Source organism: Chanodichthys erythropterus, chromosome 1 (genome assembly GCF_024489055.1).
Source record: "Chanodichthys erythropterus isolate Z2021 chromosome 1, ASM2448905v1, whole genome shotgun sequence".
In the NCBI taxonomy this organism is placed as follows: domain Eukaryota; kingdom Metazoa; phylum Chordata; class Actinopteri; order Cypriniformes; family Xenocyprididae; genus Chanodichthys; species Chanodichthys erythropterus.
This window is the reverse complement of record NC_090221.1, coordinates 19,199,969-19,217,475: the sequence shown is the minus strand read 5'-3', so window position 1 is coordinate 19,217,475 and position 17,507 is coordinate 19,199,969. Positions and strand designations below refer to the sequence as shown.

The 17,507-nt window shown below is 36.2% G+C and overlaps 1 protein-coding gene across 3 annotated transcripts; it reads right to left on the bottom strand.

Annotated features, from left to right (window-relative positions):
- Window positions 1–1,022: 1,022 nt before the first annotated feature.
- On the bottom strand, window positions 1,023–17,409 carry rmnd5b (required for meiotic nuclear division 5 homolog B). 3 transcript variants are annotated; one of them, XM_067388995.1, is made up of 10 exons: window positions 17,311–17,409; window positions 16,058–16,240; window positions 11,315–11,457; window positions 9,498–9,635; window positions 9,225–9,325; window positions 8,739–8,905; window positions 8,364–8,529; window positions 6,989–7,091; window positions 6,242–6,396; window positions 1,023–2,892 (listed from the first exon to the last, which is right to left on the bottom strand). In XM_067388995.1, the coding sequence occupies exons 2-10, from the start codon at window positions 16,194–16,196 to the stop codon at window positions 2,829–2,831; spliced, it is 1,176 nt and encodes a 391-aa protein (XP_067245096.1). In that variant the 5' UTR covers window positions 16,197–16,240; window positions 17,311–17,409; the 3' UTR covers window positions 1,023–2,828. The 3 variants fall into 3 exon arrangements, with proteins under 3 accessions (XP_067245096.1, XP_067245110.1, XP_067245103.1); XM_067389009.1 differs by having other exon boundaries at window positions 17,249–17,325; XM_067389002.1 differs by lacking the exon at window positions 17,311–17,409 and adding an exon at window positions 16,708–16,791.
- Between the last annotated feature and the right edge of the window lie 98 nt (window positions 17,410–17,507).

Here is a 17,507-nt window from a genome sequence, read left to right as displayed (position 1 = left end):
TGTGGTTAAAGTTACCATCGTCTCTTACTGTGTTCACGGAGAAAAGACTGTCGTTACTTTCATTTTTAAACACTTGCAGTCTTATAATTCATAAACACATCTTCATTCTTTATATATCTCTTCAACAGTGTGTAATGTTAGCTTTAGCCACAGAGCACAGCTTCAAACTCATTCAAAATCAAATGTAAACATCCAAATAAATACTATACTTATGCGATTAGACATGCTGCATGATGAACACTTTGTTTATGCTGTTAAAGGCAAGCATGAGCTCCGTGGGCAACATTTTTATTAAAAAATATTTGAATAGGGCAACATTTGTATTTTAAAACCATTATTATTTTAATATGGAAACATGACACCTCAATCTAGAAATCATATTTCTATGATTAAATCGCTGACTCCTCCCCCATCAGCCAATCACTGTTTGTTTACTCCATAGCAACGAGGTCAACCCCGCCCTTACTCTTAGCTTAAGACTTCTCTATTCCTAGTAAAAGTTTGTCTCAGCAGCTTGGTGAATAGGTTTTAAGAGAAAACTCTTAGCTAAGAACTTTTACTGCTATTTAGGAGAACTCTTAGTGGTAAGATAAAATGTTTTGTGATTATGGCCCCAGGGCTTCATTTATTTGATCAAAAATACAATTAAATAGTAGTACTGTGAAATATTACTGCTACTACTCCAGTTTCCAGCATCACATGATTTTCTCGGAATCCGTGATGCACTTTTTAGTATTCTTTGAAAAACAGAATAGCATTTGTTTGAAATAGAAATCTTTGAAACAATGTAAAAGATTTTACTCTCACTTTTGATCAGAAGCAGTGCATTTGCATGTCTAACATTGACAGTAGATACTAAGAGAAATGATTGCATCTTAATAGATAGTAAATGATTGCATAATAAAAGACGGTATAAAATATTCTAGAGGTATCATGCATCAGAGGGCTGAAATAAGACTGTACAATCATTCATTTATATTATAAAACGTGTGTAGAGGCAGACAGAAAACTCAAAAGCTGAGTATAAATCTTTTTATTATTTAGATGCAAGTATAATAAACATACTGTACTGTTAGAAGATAAATATTTACAATAGTTGCCTCGCAGTAGTTAGTAGAGAAAGCTAGTAGAGATTTCTCAATCACTGAATGAAAACTAAAACAAAAATCATTTCCTTAAACTCACAATACTCTGCTTTGATCTTACAAATTTCAGGGAGGTAATAAATGATTGTCTCCTAAAAGAAATAACAGACAACGTTTATTATCAGCACATGTCAGTGGCCACACAGCACTCCTACACACCTCTGAAAGGATTAAACAAGAGGACAGCCTTTGCCTTTACCAAAATGGAGGGGGAAAAGAAGACATTCTCTGTGCTGGTTCACGCCTGCCCTTCGAGAATGTCAAAGAGCTCCGGTAAAGTTTTTCTCTCTCTGATAGGCGATTGAGTCTCAGGTCTGTGGTGAAGCTTGTGGTGGGCAGGGCTGTGAAATTTCATTTTCATTCAATCACTGTAAAAGGGAAATTTACAAACCACACATTCCGCTTCGGCATGCACATTTCGAGATATCGATCCCTAAAATGGAACGGAACAATTAGCGGTTACATTGTGTTTAAGCCAGTGAGCATTTGATGAATATCCTTAGGGATACAATATTATTCGACCGTGTCCCTTCACCTATACAGATATAAACAGTGAACTTTACATTCATGGATTATGGAAAACACCTGGAAAGTCATATTTTGATGGGGAACATTAAAACACAGTCAGTCTACCATCAAATGTACATTAACGGGCATATCGTTTCAGTACTTTATGCTGGCAAAGTTTCAATCGCTAATGCAACTGTCTGCAGAGGATTCATTTCTCGAATCAACGTGTTTTGATTATTTAAGCAGAGGAGCCCGAAGCTGAGAGGTAATGTAAGTCCAGTCAAATCTGTGTTAAAACAATTGGTGTGTGCAAGTGTTTTCAATACATTACATATGTAATTATACTAATGAAAAGTTATACCATCACAAATCACTGCTGTATATTAATTTAAACTTTTTTTCTTTTTTTTTTTTTTTAAACAGCAAGACGCATGGCTTGGACAAAGAGAGTTCCTCTGACATCAGACCAGCGCAAGGAACAAGATCACAATCTGCACACACAAATCCTCTGATCTCTGATGAATATTCACAATGATGCACTAACCAAAACGCCATTCACTCCAATAACAGCCTTTATTACATTGGGAATAGATGTAATGTTTATAAATCAACAGTCACCCGTTCACCAATCCTTATTTTTATTATTCTATGTCATTGTTAATATGCATACCGAAAAACCAATTCTATCACGTACACGTGCAAAGAATCCCCGTTCGTGTATTTAAATGTGATCTCAAAAGAGGAAACTGTGGATATATTCTGGCAAGAAGTCACCCACACAAATGCATCACTCCCATTCGCTTAATAAAAGTCACAAAGAAAGAAAAAGAGAGGTGTTATACCATGGAAACTTAAAAATACTCTGCAATTAAAACAAATGGAGAGGAAGCGAAATGCGCACACACATACGTACTCATAAAAGCCTGTTTATACTAGGCTGTGTTAACAAATGAACGATCCGCAAGATCTTTTCCTCATTAGGTACACTTACTGACTCAGGTTCTACAGGTATGTTGCCACCGGCCTCTGTAAACTAAAAGCTTTGGAGAGGGAGGTGGCGTCACGGGGGAGAAGCCGCCACAGAAGGCTCGTCATGCCAGTGAATGAGGTCATTCTAACTGCGGCTCCAAGAGGCCTTCAACACGTCATTCAGCTACGCTCCGAAAAAAGACATCAGAAGAAGATCTGTTTGGCATCTGATGGATTCTGCTCCATTGGACAATATGGGCATTTAAGCCTGGGAAGAGAGTTTAAGACATTGTCAGTAAGGAAAATAATACATTTATATCATTTATAACCGAAAACAACATTTAAGAACAACAATGAACCCCTTGAAATTAGTTTAAAAAGGTGAAGTGCGACTAATAGCACCAAACAATGGTTGCCAGGGCATTGCTATGTGGTTGTTAGAAGTTTCTCATGCTTGAATGTTCAAAAAACACCTTATTCATCACATATTTTACATTGTTGCAGCACCTCTCTTCCCAGTCTGTCAGTAACGCTCTGTTTAGTTCTGGGGTCGTATTCATAAAACATTTTATCTTACCACTAAGAGTTCTCCTAAATAGCAGTAAAAGTTTTTAGCTAAGAGTAAGGGCGGGGTTGACCTCGTTTCTATGGAGTATACACACAGTGATTGGCTGATGGGGGAGGAGTCAGCGATTTAATGAGGTGACATGTTTCCATATTCAAATAAAATTTTCAAAACACAAATGTTGGCCTATTCAAATAAAGGTTTTTTAATGAAATTTTACCATATTCAAAAAAAGGTTTTAAAATGTATGCTAAGTGTCACTAATTAAACTAGTAATTGTCCTCTTGGATGTCTGAATTTCAAGAGAGTGCAGAATTTAAGCGACAAATTGTGTTTTATAAACAAAGTTTGGGAGAAACACATTCAAACGGTCTTTCTAATCAGCTCGAGAGGAGGAATATATACACCGACGAAAGCCGACTCGCCTATAGTTACTTCGACAGTTTTCTGTATCCCTCCGCCACCCCGCTCCTCACTCTCGGCTGGGGATACGGGGAGAACTTTGGGTTTCAATAATTTGTAAATGTGAACTTGTGAAAACCACTGCCACAGGTTATCAGACAATATTTATTTATTTGTTAAAATGTTTTTTTCATCACAGATTCAAATCTATAAATCAAAATGTATTGCATTTATGAAGAAAAAGTTCAGCACCCAAGGCTCCATCGCTATTGCCTCAATGGTGTACAGTGTTTTTGGGTAGATTAGGACTGTTTGTGATTTGCTCTTAGTGACTAAGGAGTCCTCTTAACTAGCTCCTAAATCTGTGAAATGTTAGGAGTAGTCTTCGCGCTAAAATGCTTTGTGAAATACAAAAATGTAGGACTCCTAAAATTAGGACTGACACGCCCATTATTTTTAAGAGTTTCTCCTAAATTGGCAATTTAGGAGCTACTTTTAGCCTTAAGATGTTTCGTGAATACGGCCCCTGGTCTCTAATGAAGTCGCTCCTTCCAGAAAGTGCTGTGTGCTCTGATTGGTCAGCTGGGCCAGCATGTTGTGATTGTTCAACCGCTTTGAGCATGTTTCGGAAATGGTCATGTCTCTTACCATAACCGCGATTTTCAACACGCTACTAAGGCAACTCAACCAGGCCTCGCCTCTTTGTTTTGCACTGCCTTGGGTGGGAATTATTGAAATCAGGAATATTGTGATGTGTACATTTCCAGAAGAAAACTCAACAGGCATTTCAGGGTGCAGTGCTTAATAACTCCCTTTGGAGTGGACTTTGTGCTTTGTAACTTTGCAGACCCTTTTCATGCTTTCATGCAACATTACACACTAAAAAAAGTTGAAAATGTATAATAGGTGCTAATATATGTGACCCATTCTGGCAAAATGAGTTGGAATGTGCATGGGCTAATTTCAAGCTACAGGCGAAACAAATGAAAAATGTCAATGTCGAAATTGAGGTTTTCACAAAATTGAGTTCATTAAGCCCTCTTCTAGTGATCCCAATGCTCCAAATAGCAATTAAACATCTAAAAGTATCTTTATTTGTATATTTTCTGAGAGTACCTTTCCTTTGTCCATGAAAAATGCAGGTTTCTCTGCTCGCTTCTCGACAACTGGCGCTTCCCTCAGCACAAGTTTGGCATCGTTGTAAAGCGCGGCATTCTAACTTTGTGAATATTAATAGTGAATTATTGAAGGCATGAGTCTGAACCAGTTTAAGGATTAGTTCACTTTCAAATAAAATTTTCCTGATAATTTACTCACTCCCATGTCATCCAAGATGTTCATGTCTTTCTTTCTTCAGTCAAAAAGAAATTAAGTTTTTTTAATTAAAACATTCCAGGATTATTCTCATTATAGTGGACTTCAATTGACTCCAAACGGTTGAAGGTCAAAATTAGTTTCAGTGCAGCTTCAAAGGGCTTTAAACAATACCAGACGAGGAAAAAGGGTCTTATTTAGCCACACAATCGGTCATTTTCTTAAAAAAAAAAAAATACAACTGTATATGCTTTATAAACACAAATGATCGCCTTGAAAATGCTTCCACCATTCCGCTTTCCGTATTCTTCAGAAAGCTTACGCTGTATGTCCTATGCCTTCCCTATTGTACTTACGGAAAAAAACGGAACTGGCGCCGCATTCGTTTCGTAAGTAGAATAGTGAAGGCGTAGGACATACAGGGTAAGCTTTTTGAAGAAAACGGAACGCGGAAGCACTTGCAAGGTGATTATGTGTGTTTATAAAGCACATTTGTATTTTTTTAGAAAATGACTGATCGTTTTGCTAGATAAGACCCTTATTCCTCGTCTGGTATCATATAAAGCCCTTTGAAGCTGCACTGAAACTGTAATTTTGACCTTCAACCGTTTGGAGGCCAATGAAGTCCACTATAAAAGAGAATAATCCTGGAATGTTTTCATCAAACACCATAATTTCTTTTCAACTGAAGAAAGAAAGACATGAACATCTTGGATGACATCTTGTGCAGTAAATTATTAACTTGACTGACAGAACCGAAGTGCGCTCAAAAAGACGCCTCAGACAGCACGTGATCCAGATATACACACATATACAGAATTACAGTATTTTAAAAAACATCTGATGTGTAACATTAGATCCGTGTGGTTAAGTAGGTCTTAATATATAGGCTGTCTGTTTCATTAACAATTGTGGAATCATGGAAAAAAAAGTTGAATATATTTTTTTTTCCTATTTTCCTTTTGACTTGGTTTGTGCCAAATTTTATGGTATTACCAGGGATTTTAATGTATGGTAACTAGGTGATTTTGTTTAGGTCACATATAATAGGGCCTCTTTAACATAAAAAGAATAACACATTTCATTTTAAAAAGTGCTGAAAAGCTTAAGAATGGGTTAAAACAGATTCATGAAAAAGAGAAAAAATTACTTGCAATAATATGTCAATCAACTAATGCTACAAGTGGTACTGCTGGTAGCAACAACTGTAGATTGCACCTTTTAAATAATTGGGCATCAGGTCTAGGGTCAGTTGGGCAGCACAGATTAAACTTTAAATGTAAATGTAGAGTGAAGTATGCTTTGAATCTTGGTGACGCATAAGTCAGAGTCTTACTTTCCAGCATTGGTGAGTTTGTTAAGAGCATCTCTGGATATGACATGTCCACAGATGAGCTTCATGGGTGGATTGCTCTCTGATGTCTGCTGCCTCAAGATAGGACAGGCAAACACAGAGTGATACCAGCACTTCTTCCCCAGGTCTATTTCAATCTAAACACACATAGACACACAGAGAGACACAGACAGCAGGGATTGATTAAGCATTAATGTCTTTGAAATGACCACATTTATTCATTATTTATAATTAGCAGATGTATCAGCCAATAAAAAGTAAGTACCATGCACACATCAGACATGGATATAATTAATTAAGCCAGCTGTAACCATAATCATGATTGTTTTTTATTTCAGTGTATTCTGATTATAATAACTTAGAACAGTCTGAATAAGGAGATGAAAGGAATGTATAATTTATCTTAATATTGGTAGTCCATTGGTCATTTGTCAGTCACATACACAAGAATATCACTTTAGTTTACATATCTCAGCTGGTCTTAAAACATGCTATAGAGATACTTTTATTTTGTTGTGTAAATAATTATTTTAATCAATTGTTTGTGTTGCATAATTCATTATCAGCAAACTACTGGCATCAGTAAATCTTGTTCTAAGTCATTAGTGGATCCCTAATTATAATGTAAACATTTCACATTACAATTCATACAAGTAAAACATTTCAGCAAAGACATTTATACATTTAAAACTTTTAGAACAAGCATTAAAGGTAAAGAGAGAGACTTACTGGCAGCTCATCCTTATGCGTCCAAACTCCGCTGCACTGTCTCTGTTCAATAACCTGTTTGATGTTCATGAGAACAGGCAGCGCCATACAGCCGGACGCAAAACTGATGGGGGAAAAAAAAAAAAAAAAAAACAGAATTTAGTAATAATAAAGCATAAATCAGATAAGCAAAGATTTTACTGTCAATACAAATTGCAAATGGTGCCTAAAACAGAGTAGGACTGTAAATTCTCATCTAATTATTTACATGACTTGCTGAATAATTCATCAAAAATATTAAACAGCACAATTGTTTTCAACATTGACAATAATAAGAAATGTTTCTTGAGCACCAAGTCAGCATATTAGAATGTTTTCTGAAGGATTATGTGACAATGAAGACTTAAAAAAATCTTACAAATTCCAAACTTACATTATGCAGACGAGTACATTATGATGAGAACAAACAGTACATTAGGCAGACGAGTAAAGCACTAAACAAGCAAATTGGGCACTTGAAGTTAAAGATTTGAAACGTTTAACTTTTAAAAGTGTGCCTCAAGAGCCTTGAATTTTCCTCCATTCCATTGAACTCCTAAAACTTGTATAAAGACTTGGGCCTGGTTTCACAGACAGATCTTAGATTAAGACAGGATTAGGCCTTAGTTCAATTAGGACATTTAAAGTATTAGTTCACTTCAGAATTCAAATTTCGTGATAATTTACTAACCCATGTCATCCAAGATGTTTGTCTTTCTTTCTTCAGTCATTTGCTGTTAAACTCAGCTGTAAATGTCTCTACACAATCCCAGCCGAGGAATAAAGGTTTTATCTAGCAAAACAATTGGCCATTTTCAAAAAAAAAAAAAAAAAAAATTATATTATATATATATATATACACACTTTTTAACCAAATGCTCATCTTGCACTAGCTCTGCGATGTGCCACGCATTACGTGTTCACATTGGAAAGGTCACGCGTTAAGTAGGAGGAAGTACCAAGCAATTTGGACCTTCAACCCGTTGGTAGCCGTTGAAGTCCACTATATGGAGAAAAATCCTGGAATGTTTTCCTCAAAAACCTTAATTTCTTTTCGACTGAAGAAAGAAAGACATGAACATCTTGATATGGGGGTGAGTAAATGATCAGGAAATTTGAATTCTGAAGTGAACTAATCCTTTAAGCAGCTTTAGTAAACATGCCTTAGAAAAACACATTACTGGTGTGAGACAAAACAATGGCACTGACATATTTTAAGATATTGTCAGGGGTTGACATGAATTAATTCAGAAGCTCTGCAGAAGGCCTGACATCAAAGTAATCATTGGTTAGGGCCTGTTTAAAATCCTACATGATTTTAGGACTTGAAAGAGCAGACTGAAGACATTTTTCTGACCTGACACTGAGTGGGGACTCCACAGAGAGTCCAAGCAGGGCACAAGCGTCCCGTGTGAAGATGTTACAGATCTCTGCCCACTGATCTGTCTCCAGCAGACTGCGGTACGGAGAGTTCTCGATCCCATGGCGGAGGTACACTAGACTACCCATTAAGATCTGAATATCTACAGAGCACACACAAACAAGGCTTAGATATCATCTCAGACTTTGTTCATTACAATGAATCTGGTAGTGTACTACAGCTGTCAATCTATCAAGAACATGACATTACTGGTAAAGCAGCCTCAAGGGCTCCACCCATACGTTTACATACAAGCCTTGTTGAGGTTAAAGAGGCCGTTTTTCATCTATTCAGGACTGAACCTTTCCTCACCTCTCTGATGCTGTGAGGCAAACGGTTGGAAGTGGCGTGCATACAGTAAAGCTTCCTGCTGCTTGCTGATGCCCCCGTTGAGCAGGCTGATGAAATAGAGTCTGTGAAGCTTGAACTCAAGAGTGCTGTTCAGATCCAGCAGCCGCTGACGGTTTGTCACCGCCCACCTACCACAGCAATCATACAACCAAAATAACCATTAGAACTACTAACCTGAAATCTACAACAACAAACTAATATTTTAAGTCACACCCCGTCCAATTCAATGTTCTCAAGGATTCCAGGGTATGTTTAAAGACTGAGAGGATGTGTATAGATACATTACCATACAAAAGTTTGGGGTCAGATCGAAAAGAGTAAAACCAGTAATATTGTGTAATATTTTTACCATTTTTACCATACCCCAGACTTTTGAAAGGAAGTGTACATGAAGATAAAATAAAAAATAAAAGTGGGCAGTAGAAAGCAGAAAGATGGGACACATACTCTAAAGCTGGTCTGAGATCTTGTGTTCTTAAAGCCTCTAAAATGCGGTTGAGCTCCAGAAATGGCTGTTTCATGCTCATGTCGATTATTACACCAGACTCCTGTGAAGTTAGATTGAAACACTCAATGTTATTGCCAGGATCAAATTGTCAACAAAATACAAACACTTATATATTATCCAGAGCTTAACATAAATGTGAAGTACATCAATGATAACAGAAATGAATACTAATTTTTACAGTATTTTTAAAATAACACAAAAGTAAAGCATACCTGGCAGAGGTCCTCTGCAACACTCAGCATGCCTTGTCGATACAGGTGTTCTACGATAGTTTCACTGAGGTATTTCTGCCTCTCTGGAGAGTCCCAGACATTTTCAGCTACAACTGCACTCACCTCCGCATCAAAGTTCTGGACAAGAGAATGCAGCAATTAAAAGACACATTTCCAATCACATATTATTTACTATGGTAAAGGCTAATTTTATCATCAATGTAGTATAGAATTTGAGCTGTGTTTTGTCACTTTTACCAAAGGAAGATGAAAGCAATCAGAAACTACTGGGAAGAGAGGGAATGGGACTGGGAATGTCAAAGGCATTTACTTGAAGTGAATTTTAAGTTAATGTTCCAATAATTTAAAGGTGCCCTAGAATTAAAAATTGAATTTATCTTGGCATAGTTGAAAAACAAGAGTTCAGTACATGGAAATGACATACAGTGAGTCTCAAACACCATTGTTTCCTCCTCCTTATATAAAACTAATTTGTTTAAAAGACCTCAGACGAACAGGCGAATCTCAACATAACACCGACTGTTACGTAACAGTCGGGATCATTAATAGATATGTCCCCAATATTTGCATATGCCAGCTCATGTTCAAGCATTAGACAAGGGCAGAACGTCTGGACGTGGACAGCTGAATCATCAGACTAGGTAAGCAAGCAAGAACAACAGCGAAAAATGGCAGATGGAGTGTCTGAAGTTTCAGCTCAAAATACCCCATAGATTTTTTTTAATTCATTTTTTTAACTGCCTATTTTGGGGCATCTTTATAAAATGAGCCGATTCAAGGCTACTGGCCCTTTAATTCTCGTGCTCCACGCCCACTGAGCTCACGCTTACCTTGAACAACATAAAAAAAGTTCAAACAACTAATATAATCCTCAAATGGATCTTTACAAAGTGTTCGTCATGCATGCTTCAGATTATGTGAGTATTGTATACTGTTATATTGTTTACATTTGATTCTGAATGAATTTGAGGCTGTGCTCCGTGGCTAACAGCTAATGCTACACTGTTAGAGAGATTTATAAAGAATGAAGTTGTGTTTGTGCATTATACAGACTGCAAGTGTTTAATAATGAAAATAGTGACGGCTCTTGTCTCCGTGGATACAGTAAGAAAGGATGGTAACTTTAACCACATTTAACAGTACATTAGCAACATGCTAACGAAACATTTAGAAAGACAATTTACAAATATCACTAAAAATATCATGATATCATGGATCATGTCATTCATTATTGCTCCATCTGCCATTTTTCACTGTTGTTCTTGCTTGCTTACCTAGTCTGTTGATTCACCTGTGCAGATCCAGATGTTACTGGCTGCTCTTGTCTAATGCCTTTTATAATGCTTGAACATGGGCTGGCATATGCAAATATTAGGGTCATACATATTAATGATCCCGACTGTTACGTAACAGTCAGTGTTATGTTGAGATTCGCCTGTTCTTCTGAGGTCTTTTAAACAAATGAGATTTATATAAGGAGGAAACAATGGAGATTGAGACTCACTGTATGTCATTTCCATGTACTGAACTCTTGTTATTTGACTATGCCAAGATATAGTCAATTTTTCATTCAAGGGCACCTTAAATTGAACATTATTTATTAGCTTTCATCAATCAAGATGAAATTTGAATTTTTTTTTTGGTTTGCAGTTCCCTCACAAAACTTTTAGGTGTTTGCAAACCCCAGTTTGGGAAACCTTAACTTAGATAAATTGTTGTTGTGTTTAATGTGCTGTTAATATTGAATTTAATTAAACTAAACAACAAGATAAACAATTAAGATCTCGAACTCTTACTCGGTCAATCGCTTTCCCCACTTTCGACACACTACCATGGATGTCCTTATGCCTTGAGGCGAGCATCTGCACAGTTTCTTTGATTTCCTTACAGCACTGGGCCATTGTTTGATGGAGCACTGACAAATCCGCATCTTGTACACCTAGAGTAGAAATGGAGTACAATGAAATATAACAACTCAGTGGACTTTGATCTGAACAGACATATGCTTCTGTGACTCATCTATGTAACAGAGTTATGCTTATGTAACCATCTACAAACCTAACGTGTGGGCTAGAGGTTATACAGCTAAACACAGTTTTTACATGTTTGCTTGCACTGCAGGCTATTATTTATGCAGGCATCTAAAGTACACCTATTGTTCCTGACTTAATGTCACTGAATTGGGTTTTATCAAAGCTGAAAAAGCACTTGTTTGACTTCCTCCTCCTCCTCCTCCTCCTCTTTAGTCTTGTTTTCATTTACAAGCATTGACATATGAGTCACTCTCTCCCAAGATGAGAACTAGCTTTCAGAGCTAAAAATAAAAAAGTACCACTATACCACAAATTTACCATTTTGCAAATTTCAGTACCAATGTGGCACTTGTCAGCAGATGAACAATCTTAATTATTTTTGAGCATGAATGAAATATTCTACTACAAATGAACCTTCGTCCAACTGTACTCACATGAACTGATTAATGGATCTTGAGAGAGGAAATGTCACTGCTTCATGTTTGTAGTCCGGGTCCTACAGTCTTTTAGTGATTTTTAAATTAGTGTTTGATTGTTGAAATAAAGTTTTGTATTTAGTATTCATGTCCTAGGCCCTTCTCTTCTTAAAAACCACGTACCTGTGTAACTTTTGTTGGGGATAAAATCTACAAGTACTAATATATTCCGTTTAACAAGTTGTCATGACTTAGTTTGTTTCCCTTTCCGGCCATACCACTCGCTACATAGTCGTGAATATTTAATTTGTCTATTAATTCGATACATTTCCTTTATAGAGATCCTTCTGTGATTTATCCATCTGCTCTGTTCTCGACATTATATGTATCATATATTATATGTATCAAAGTATTTTTATAGAGTAGCCTACGAGTATGAGTAGCACAAGCAGTTTCCGTAATATTTTAGAAATTCGTAACTCTATAAACATATTTGCAAAGTGAAGAGAGGTGAAAAAGGTGACATGTAGAAAGTAGATAGTTGTAGGGGGTCTGGGGGCATCCTCCCCCAGGAGATGATTTTTGTGATTTTAACATGTAAAGGAAGCATTCTGGTGCACTCTGAAAAGAACATAAATGGAAAAAACAACATTTGCTTCAAGTAAAAAATAAAAAATAAAACATTTTGGCACCAGGGCTGAGCATTGGCAAATTTCATAATTGAATGCGATTTTGATTCAGAAGCTTGCGATTTGATTTTGATTTGATTACCTTTGATTCAGTATTGATTAATTTGGGCCTATCAGGTACAGTACATGGCAAATTTCCTCAAAGAAAAAAAATCTCTCAACTAATGCTGTAAACAATACAGGGAACCACAGCTGGTACGTCATTATAATATTAGGTTAAATTGATCGTAAGTTACTTACATATAGGCTAACTTACACATAAGGAAGTTTTTATAATAACGTTATAATAAAAGTGACAATTATTTTTTACTCTTTATGTAGGCCTAAACATTTAAATGGTGACTCATAAAACAGATTTATGTATTCAATATAGAAGCACATGTTAAGTACAAATACAATGAATATGTAATAGCCTATAGAGCATATATTTATCAAAATGCTCCTCTCAAAGTTATTTTTTGTAGCTAAATGATGAGTTATTGGACATTGTAAGGCTTTTCTGAGGTAGGCTAAATGTGACATTTTTACTAGCTGTTTTATTGACGCCTTTCTGCGGTTGAAACGCTGATTAATCGATTGCATGTGACATGACAGATTTTGGTAAGTTGTACTGTATCTTTCAACATACCTTCAGATGTTCAATCATTTTGTGTTGTAACTAGTAAAGCCAAAGAGATGGCTGGTTCACGAGCGCTACAGCGATCTGTCACGCCACAGAGCGCCAAGAAAGATAGTGACTAACTCCAGTCTATGGAAAAATAGTAGCCCATTTGCAATTCTTATGAGAATCTTGTGTCACACAGTCACTCACCCCGAAAAAATAACTCTTCGGATGTAAACGATTCACATAAATGATGTATTTTGATTCAAAACTGCTAATTTCGCCACAAAGTGACTAGTTTGCAGGTATAATAAATTAGAAAACTGAATAGAGGCAATAGTCTGGAAACACAAATATTTTTCCATACTTTTCCAGACCTGGAAAAAACTCAAATCAAATTCCATACTTTTCCATACTTTTCCAAACCGCGTAGGAACCCTGGTAATATGTATTAAATTTATTACATTTATTTAAAGTTATTACATTTTTTTATTAGGTCAGTTACAAAAAGAATTGACAATCAAGTTTTCAAGACAAATCGTTTTATCAACTCCATGTCATCATATAACTCCAATACATCATATCTTTATTGGAGAGCGTGTGTCTCCTCTTCTTTGCTGCCATCTTGTTACTCCTAACTAGGTTAGGAGACCTCTGCAGCTCTCCTAAATAATTTAGGAGCTGAGACCTAGTCTTAACACTTATGAACCTTCATGAAACATTCTATTCTTAAGTCTAGGAATAAGAGTGAAATATATTATAATACATATTATAATTTATGCAGTGAATTTATTTATTCAATTTCTGTAGGCTATATTACAGGTAAATATGACATATGACATTTATTATAAAGGGGAAGATTGTTTTAAAGATGCAATATATGTAATATAATTGCAGTAAAATATCCAAAAACCACTAGGCCAGTTTTAAATAGTTTGTTCACTTGAGTACTTACAATGGCCCAAATGTTTCCAACTATTTGTAAATCGTGAGAAAATTGCAATTTTAAGGAGTCGCCTGTCAATTGCGTCATACCTGAGTTACCCTCGGTTTCTGGTTTTATTTTGTAGAAACCATGGAAACACCAAAGACGCTTTAATATATTACACGTTTTAATAGACAGGGGAACAACTGTTTTGATATATTTAGACAGAAATCTAATTGTTGTTACATAGCTCAACACGTTTAGTCTTATTGTTTAAATCTAATTTTCTTGATTTTTTGCGAGTACCATACTTTACCATGCCTCAGAGAAAAACACTATTTTGTCAAGTAGCATAATCATAGCATAGCAAAATCAGATGCAGCTTATTTTTAGTTACAGTAATACATAATTTTCTCCATCATACAATATGTTTTAAAATTAATTGCATGACATTTATCAACACAAGCCATCCAATATTTAATATGATATTCTAATATCAATCTATCTTACTGCAGTGTGCAACAGTGTCTCACAGCATCCGCCGAGCGAACGCACAGAGTAACTTTATAACATCATTTTCAACACTCTCAAATGTATCTAATATGATAAACAGAGCTGCGTTATCTCATACTCATGACTGGAAATGCGGAAGCGACTCCGGCGACTGTGGCATAATAAAAGTTCTGCTGCTCATGTGTTGTGCAATCGCTCCAGCGTTCTCGTTCAGCTCCCACAACACTCGGTCCTGCTCTGCTTTATACTACAGTAACGTAAATAATCGCATCCAGGAACATGATTTCTTCCCGAGTCCTATCCCAATTATTTTCCACCAGCCGTTGAGGTGAAGACCACGTCCCAAGATTCCGCGCTCAAACTTGGCATCATCAAGCTACACCTTTGTTTTGAATAGGCCTCTAGCAACCTCTAGCGGACACAATTATTACATACTGCACCTTTAAAGGTGCTCTAAGCGATGTCACACATTTTTAGGCCAAAACATTTTTTGTCACATACAGCAAACATCTCCTCACTATCCGCTAGCTGCCTGTCCCCTGAACACACTGTAAAAAACACAGTCTCTGTAGTCGCCACAAGCTCCAAAAACGGCAATAAAAACAAACTGGTGCAGCCTGGACCACGAAACATAATAAACATGCTCCAGCCAATAACCGACAAGAATGATTTTAAATGCACATTCATGACTGTTTCAGGAAGCACGGAGGGGAGGGGGAGGGGGAGGAGGAGGGAGGGTCTAGCTAGCCTCTGTTTTGTTTGACAACACTTCGAACGTCGACAGGAAGTTACTCCACCCAGGTCTGTTTGGAACACCTTTAAGTTCACTTAAATTTACTTCAAAATTTGAAGTTAAATTCTCTTAAATTGTTCTTTAAAGCCTAATAAAATTTGAAAATGATAGCTTGTAGTTATACTGTAACGCTGAATGTCTATAATTAACATTTAAAAATAAATAAATAAATAAATACAGATATCAGTACCAGTATTAGTGTCAATAAAAAAGATGCCATTAAACAAATATTTAAAATATACTGTCTTTAAGTTGTTTCGACATTAATTTGGAGAGCAATTTTGAAATTATTACAATATAAAAACATTAAAAACTCCAATGTTTTTAATTGTGATTATTTACAGGAAAAATGACTGTGAATAATTAGTTAATTTATTAGTTAAAACTTACACCTTAAAATAAAGTGTAACCACACATATATTCTGCTTTGTGACATTCAGATGAATCACCAAGCCTTCATTTCAGTCACCAATAGCTGTTTTGTTGCCTAAGGTATAAATACCAAACTACTAGAGGCTTATATTGCACCAAAGCCCAAATTATAGAGTCCAAGCAGATTCTGAGCTCACCGTAGGCAACCAATCGACTCCTCAGCTCACAGACGTTCCTCAGGAGTTCATCCAGCCGTTCTTCTGACTGATGCCCATATGTGACAAACCTGTGTAGCACCTTCTCGAGCTCCCGTTCCACGCATGCACACTGCTCCATCAGCACAGCTGTTACAGCTTACACACACACACACACACAACGTCCTGCAAAACAATAGAAAATAAAAGTCAACTAAAATATACAGATTACACACCTACTACTAGGTGTGTAATCTGCTACTATTACTACATATTTAGGTTGCTCATTCCAGGCATTAGTTGTATAAAACACAAAATGCAATAACCTAAATTTGGTAATCATCTGGTTTAGGTTGGTATGGAAATATTAAATTGTAAATGTAACTAAACTAATTTCAAGGTAAATAATTTAAATGAACAACTTTATTGGAATTGTTGCATGACTGAGTGCTGATTAAATCAAGCCAATGGGTCAGTAAATGCATTCCAGGGAAGACAAGATTGCCAAAATTCAGAGTGACACCTTGAGTGAGTTTAAAAAAAAAAAAAAAAAAAAAAAAAAAAAAGGACCTAAAATCTAATATTTAGATTCCTAAACTAAAAGACATGCATCAACAATGTTCTTCTAAAAAAAACATAAACAGATCACTTACAAGATACAGTTCCAAGAATTTAGGTTCACAGGCCTGTTGTCATCAAAACAAACAGCCTATAAAGACTGAAATGCTTTGCAATCAGCTAACCTTAATTGAAATAAAATGTAACACTAAAAAGCAGTACTGTATCAATGCATAATTAAGTCAAAAAAAAAAATTCTGAATGAAACTAAGCATGATTAAACTACTGTGGATTTCTCAGTTTAAAACAAATGTATAAAAAGTCTGCCGGGGGTCAGGGTTATACAGCCCAAACACTGCATAATGATGGAGCTAAAATAGCCAGCAGCTATCAATCTGAGTTTATTTCAACGGTTTGAGTGAGCCACTACAGAGACATTTATGTCTACTAAAAGAAAACAGTAAAAATATTTGAAATTGTGCGTTGAAATTAGATACTACACGATCAAAACAATCAGTTAGCTTGTTAGCATAACCGGGATAACATCTAGCTATTACAATGAGTATAAAACTCGCAAATTCAGCACGTACTTTGACACTAACGATTGTAATTAAGTCATGCCAGTCTATTACTGACCTTAAACAAATTTTAGAAGGCTGTGTCAAACGCGTAAATTAAATAATACATGATGTTCTTGCCTGTTTTGACACCACTTCACCAGCAGACGTCCCTGATGCGATGCAGTGAGTCTCTTCTTCTCGAATGATGTGTGTGTTTGACGCTGTCCTGCCACCCGCGGCCTGGAGGTGTAAATAGATTTATCTCAATGGTAAGATCAACAAAGCACAAACACTTTCGATTATTAGATATGTCATATGTGTCTATAAAACCATAA

What these genes read in the sequence shown, in the direction of transcription:
- rmnd5b (XM_067388995.1), bottom strand. Translation starts at nt 16,196, where the DNA reads ATGGAGCAGTGTGCATGCGTGGAACGGGAGCTCGAGAAGGTGCTACAC. An exon ending in GAGTCGATTGGTTGCCTACG is followed by an intron (nt 11,458 to 16,057) that starts GTGAGCTCAGAA and finishes TTTCTACTCTAG; the next exon opens with GTGTACAAGATGCGGATTTG. An exon ending in TGCCTCACAGCATCAGAGAG is followed by an intron (nt 8,530 to 8,738) that starts GTGAGGAAAGGT and finishes TGTGCTCTGTAG; the next exon opens with ATATTCAGATCTTAATGGGT.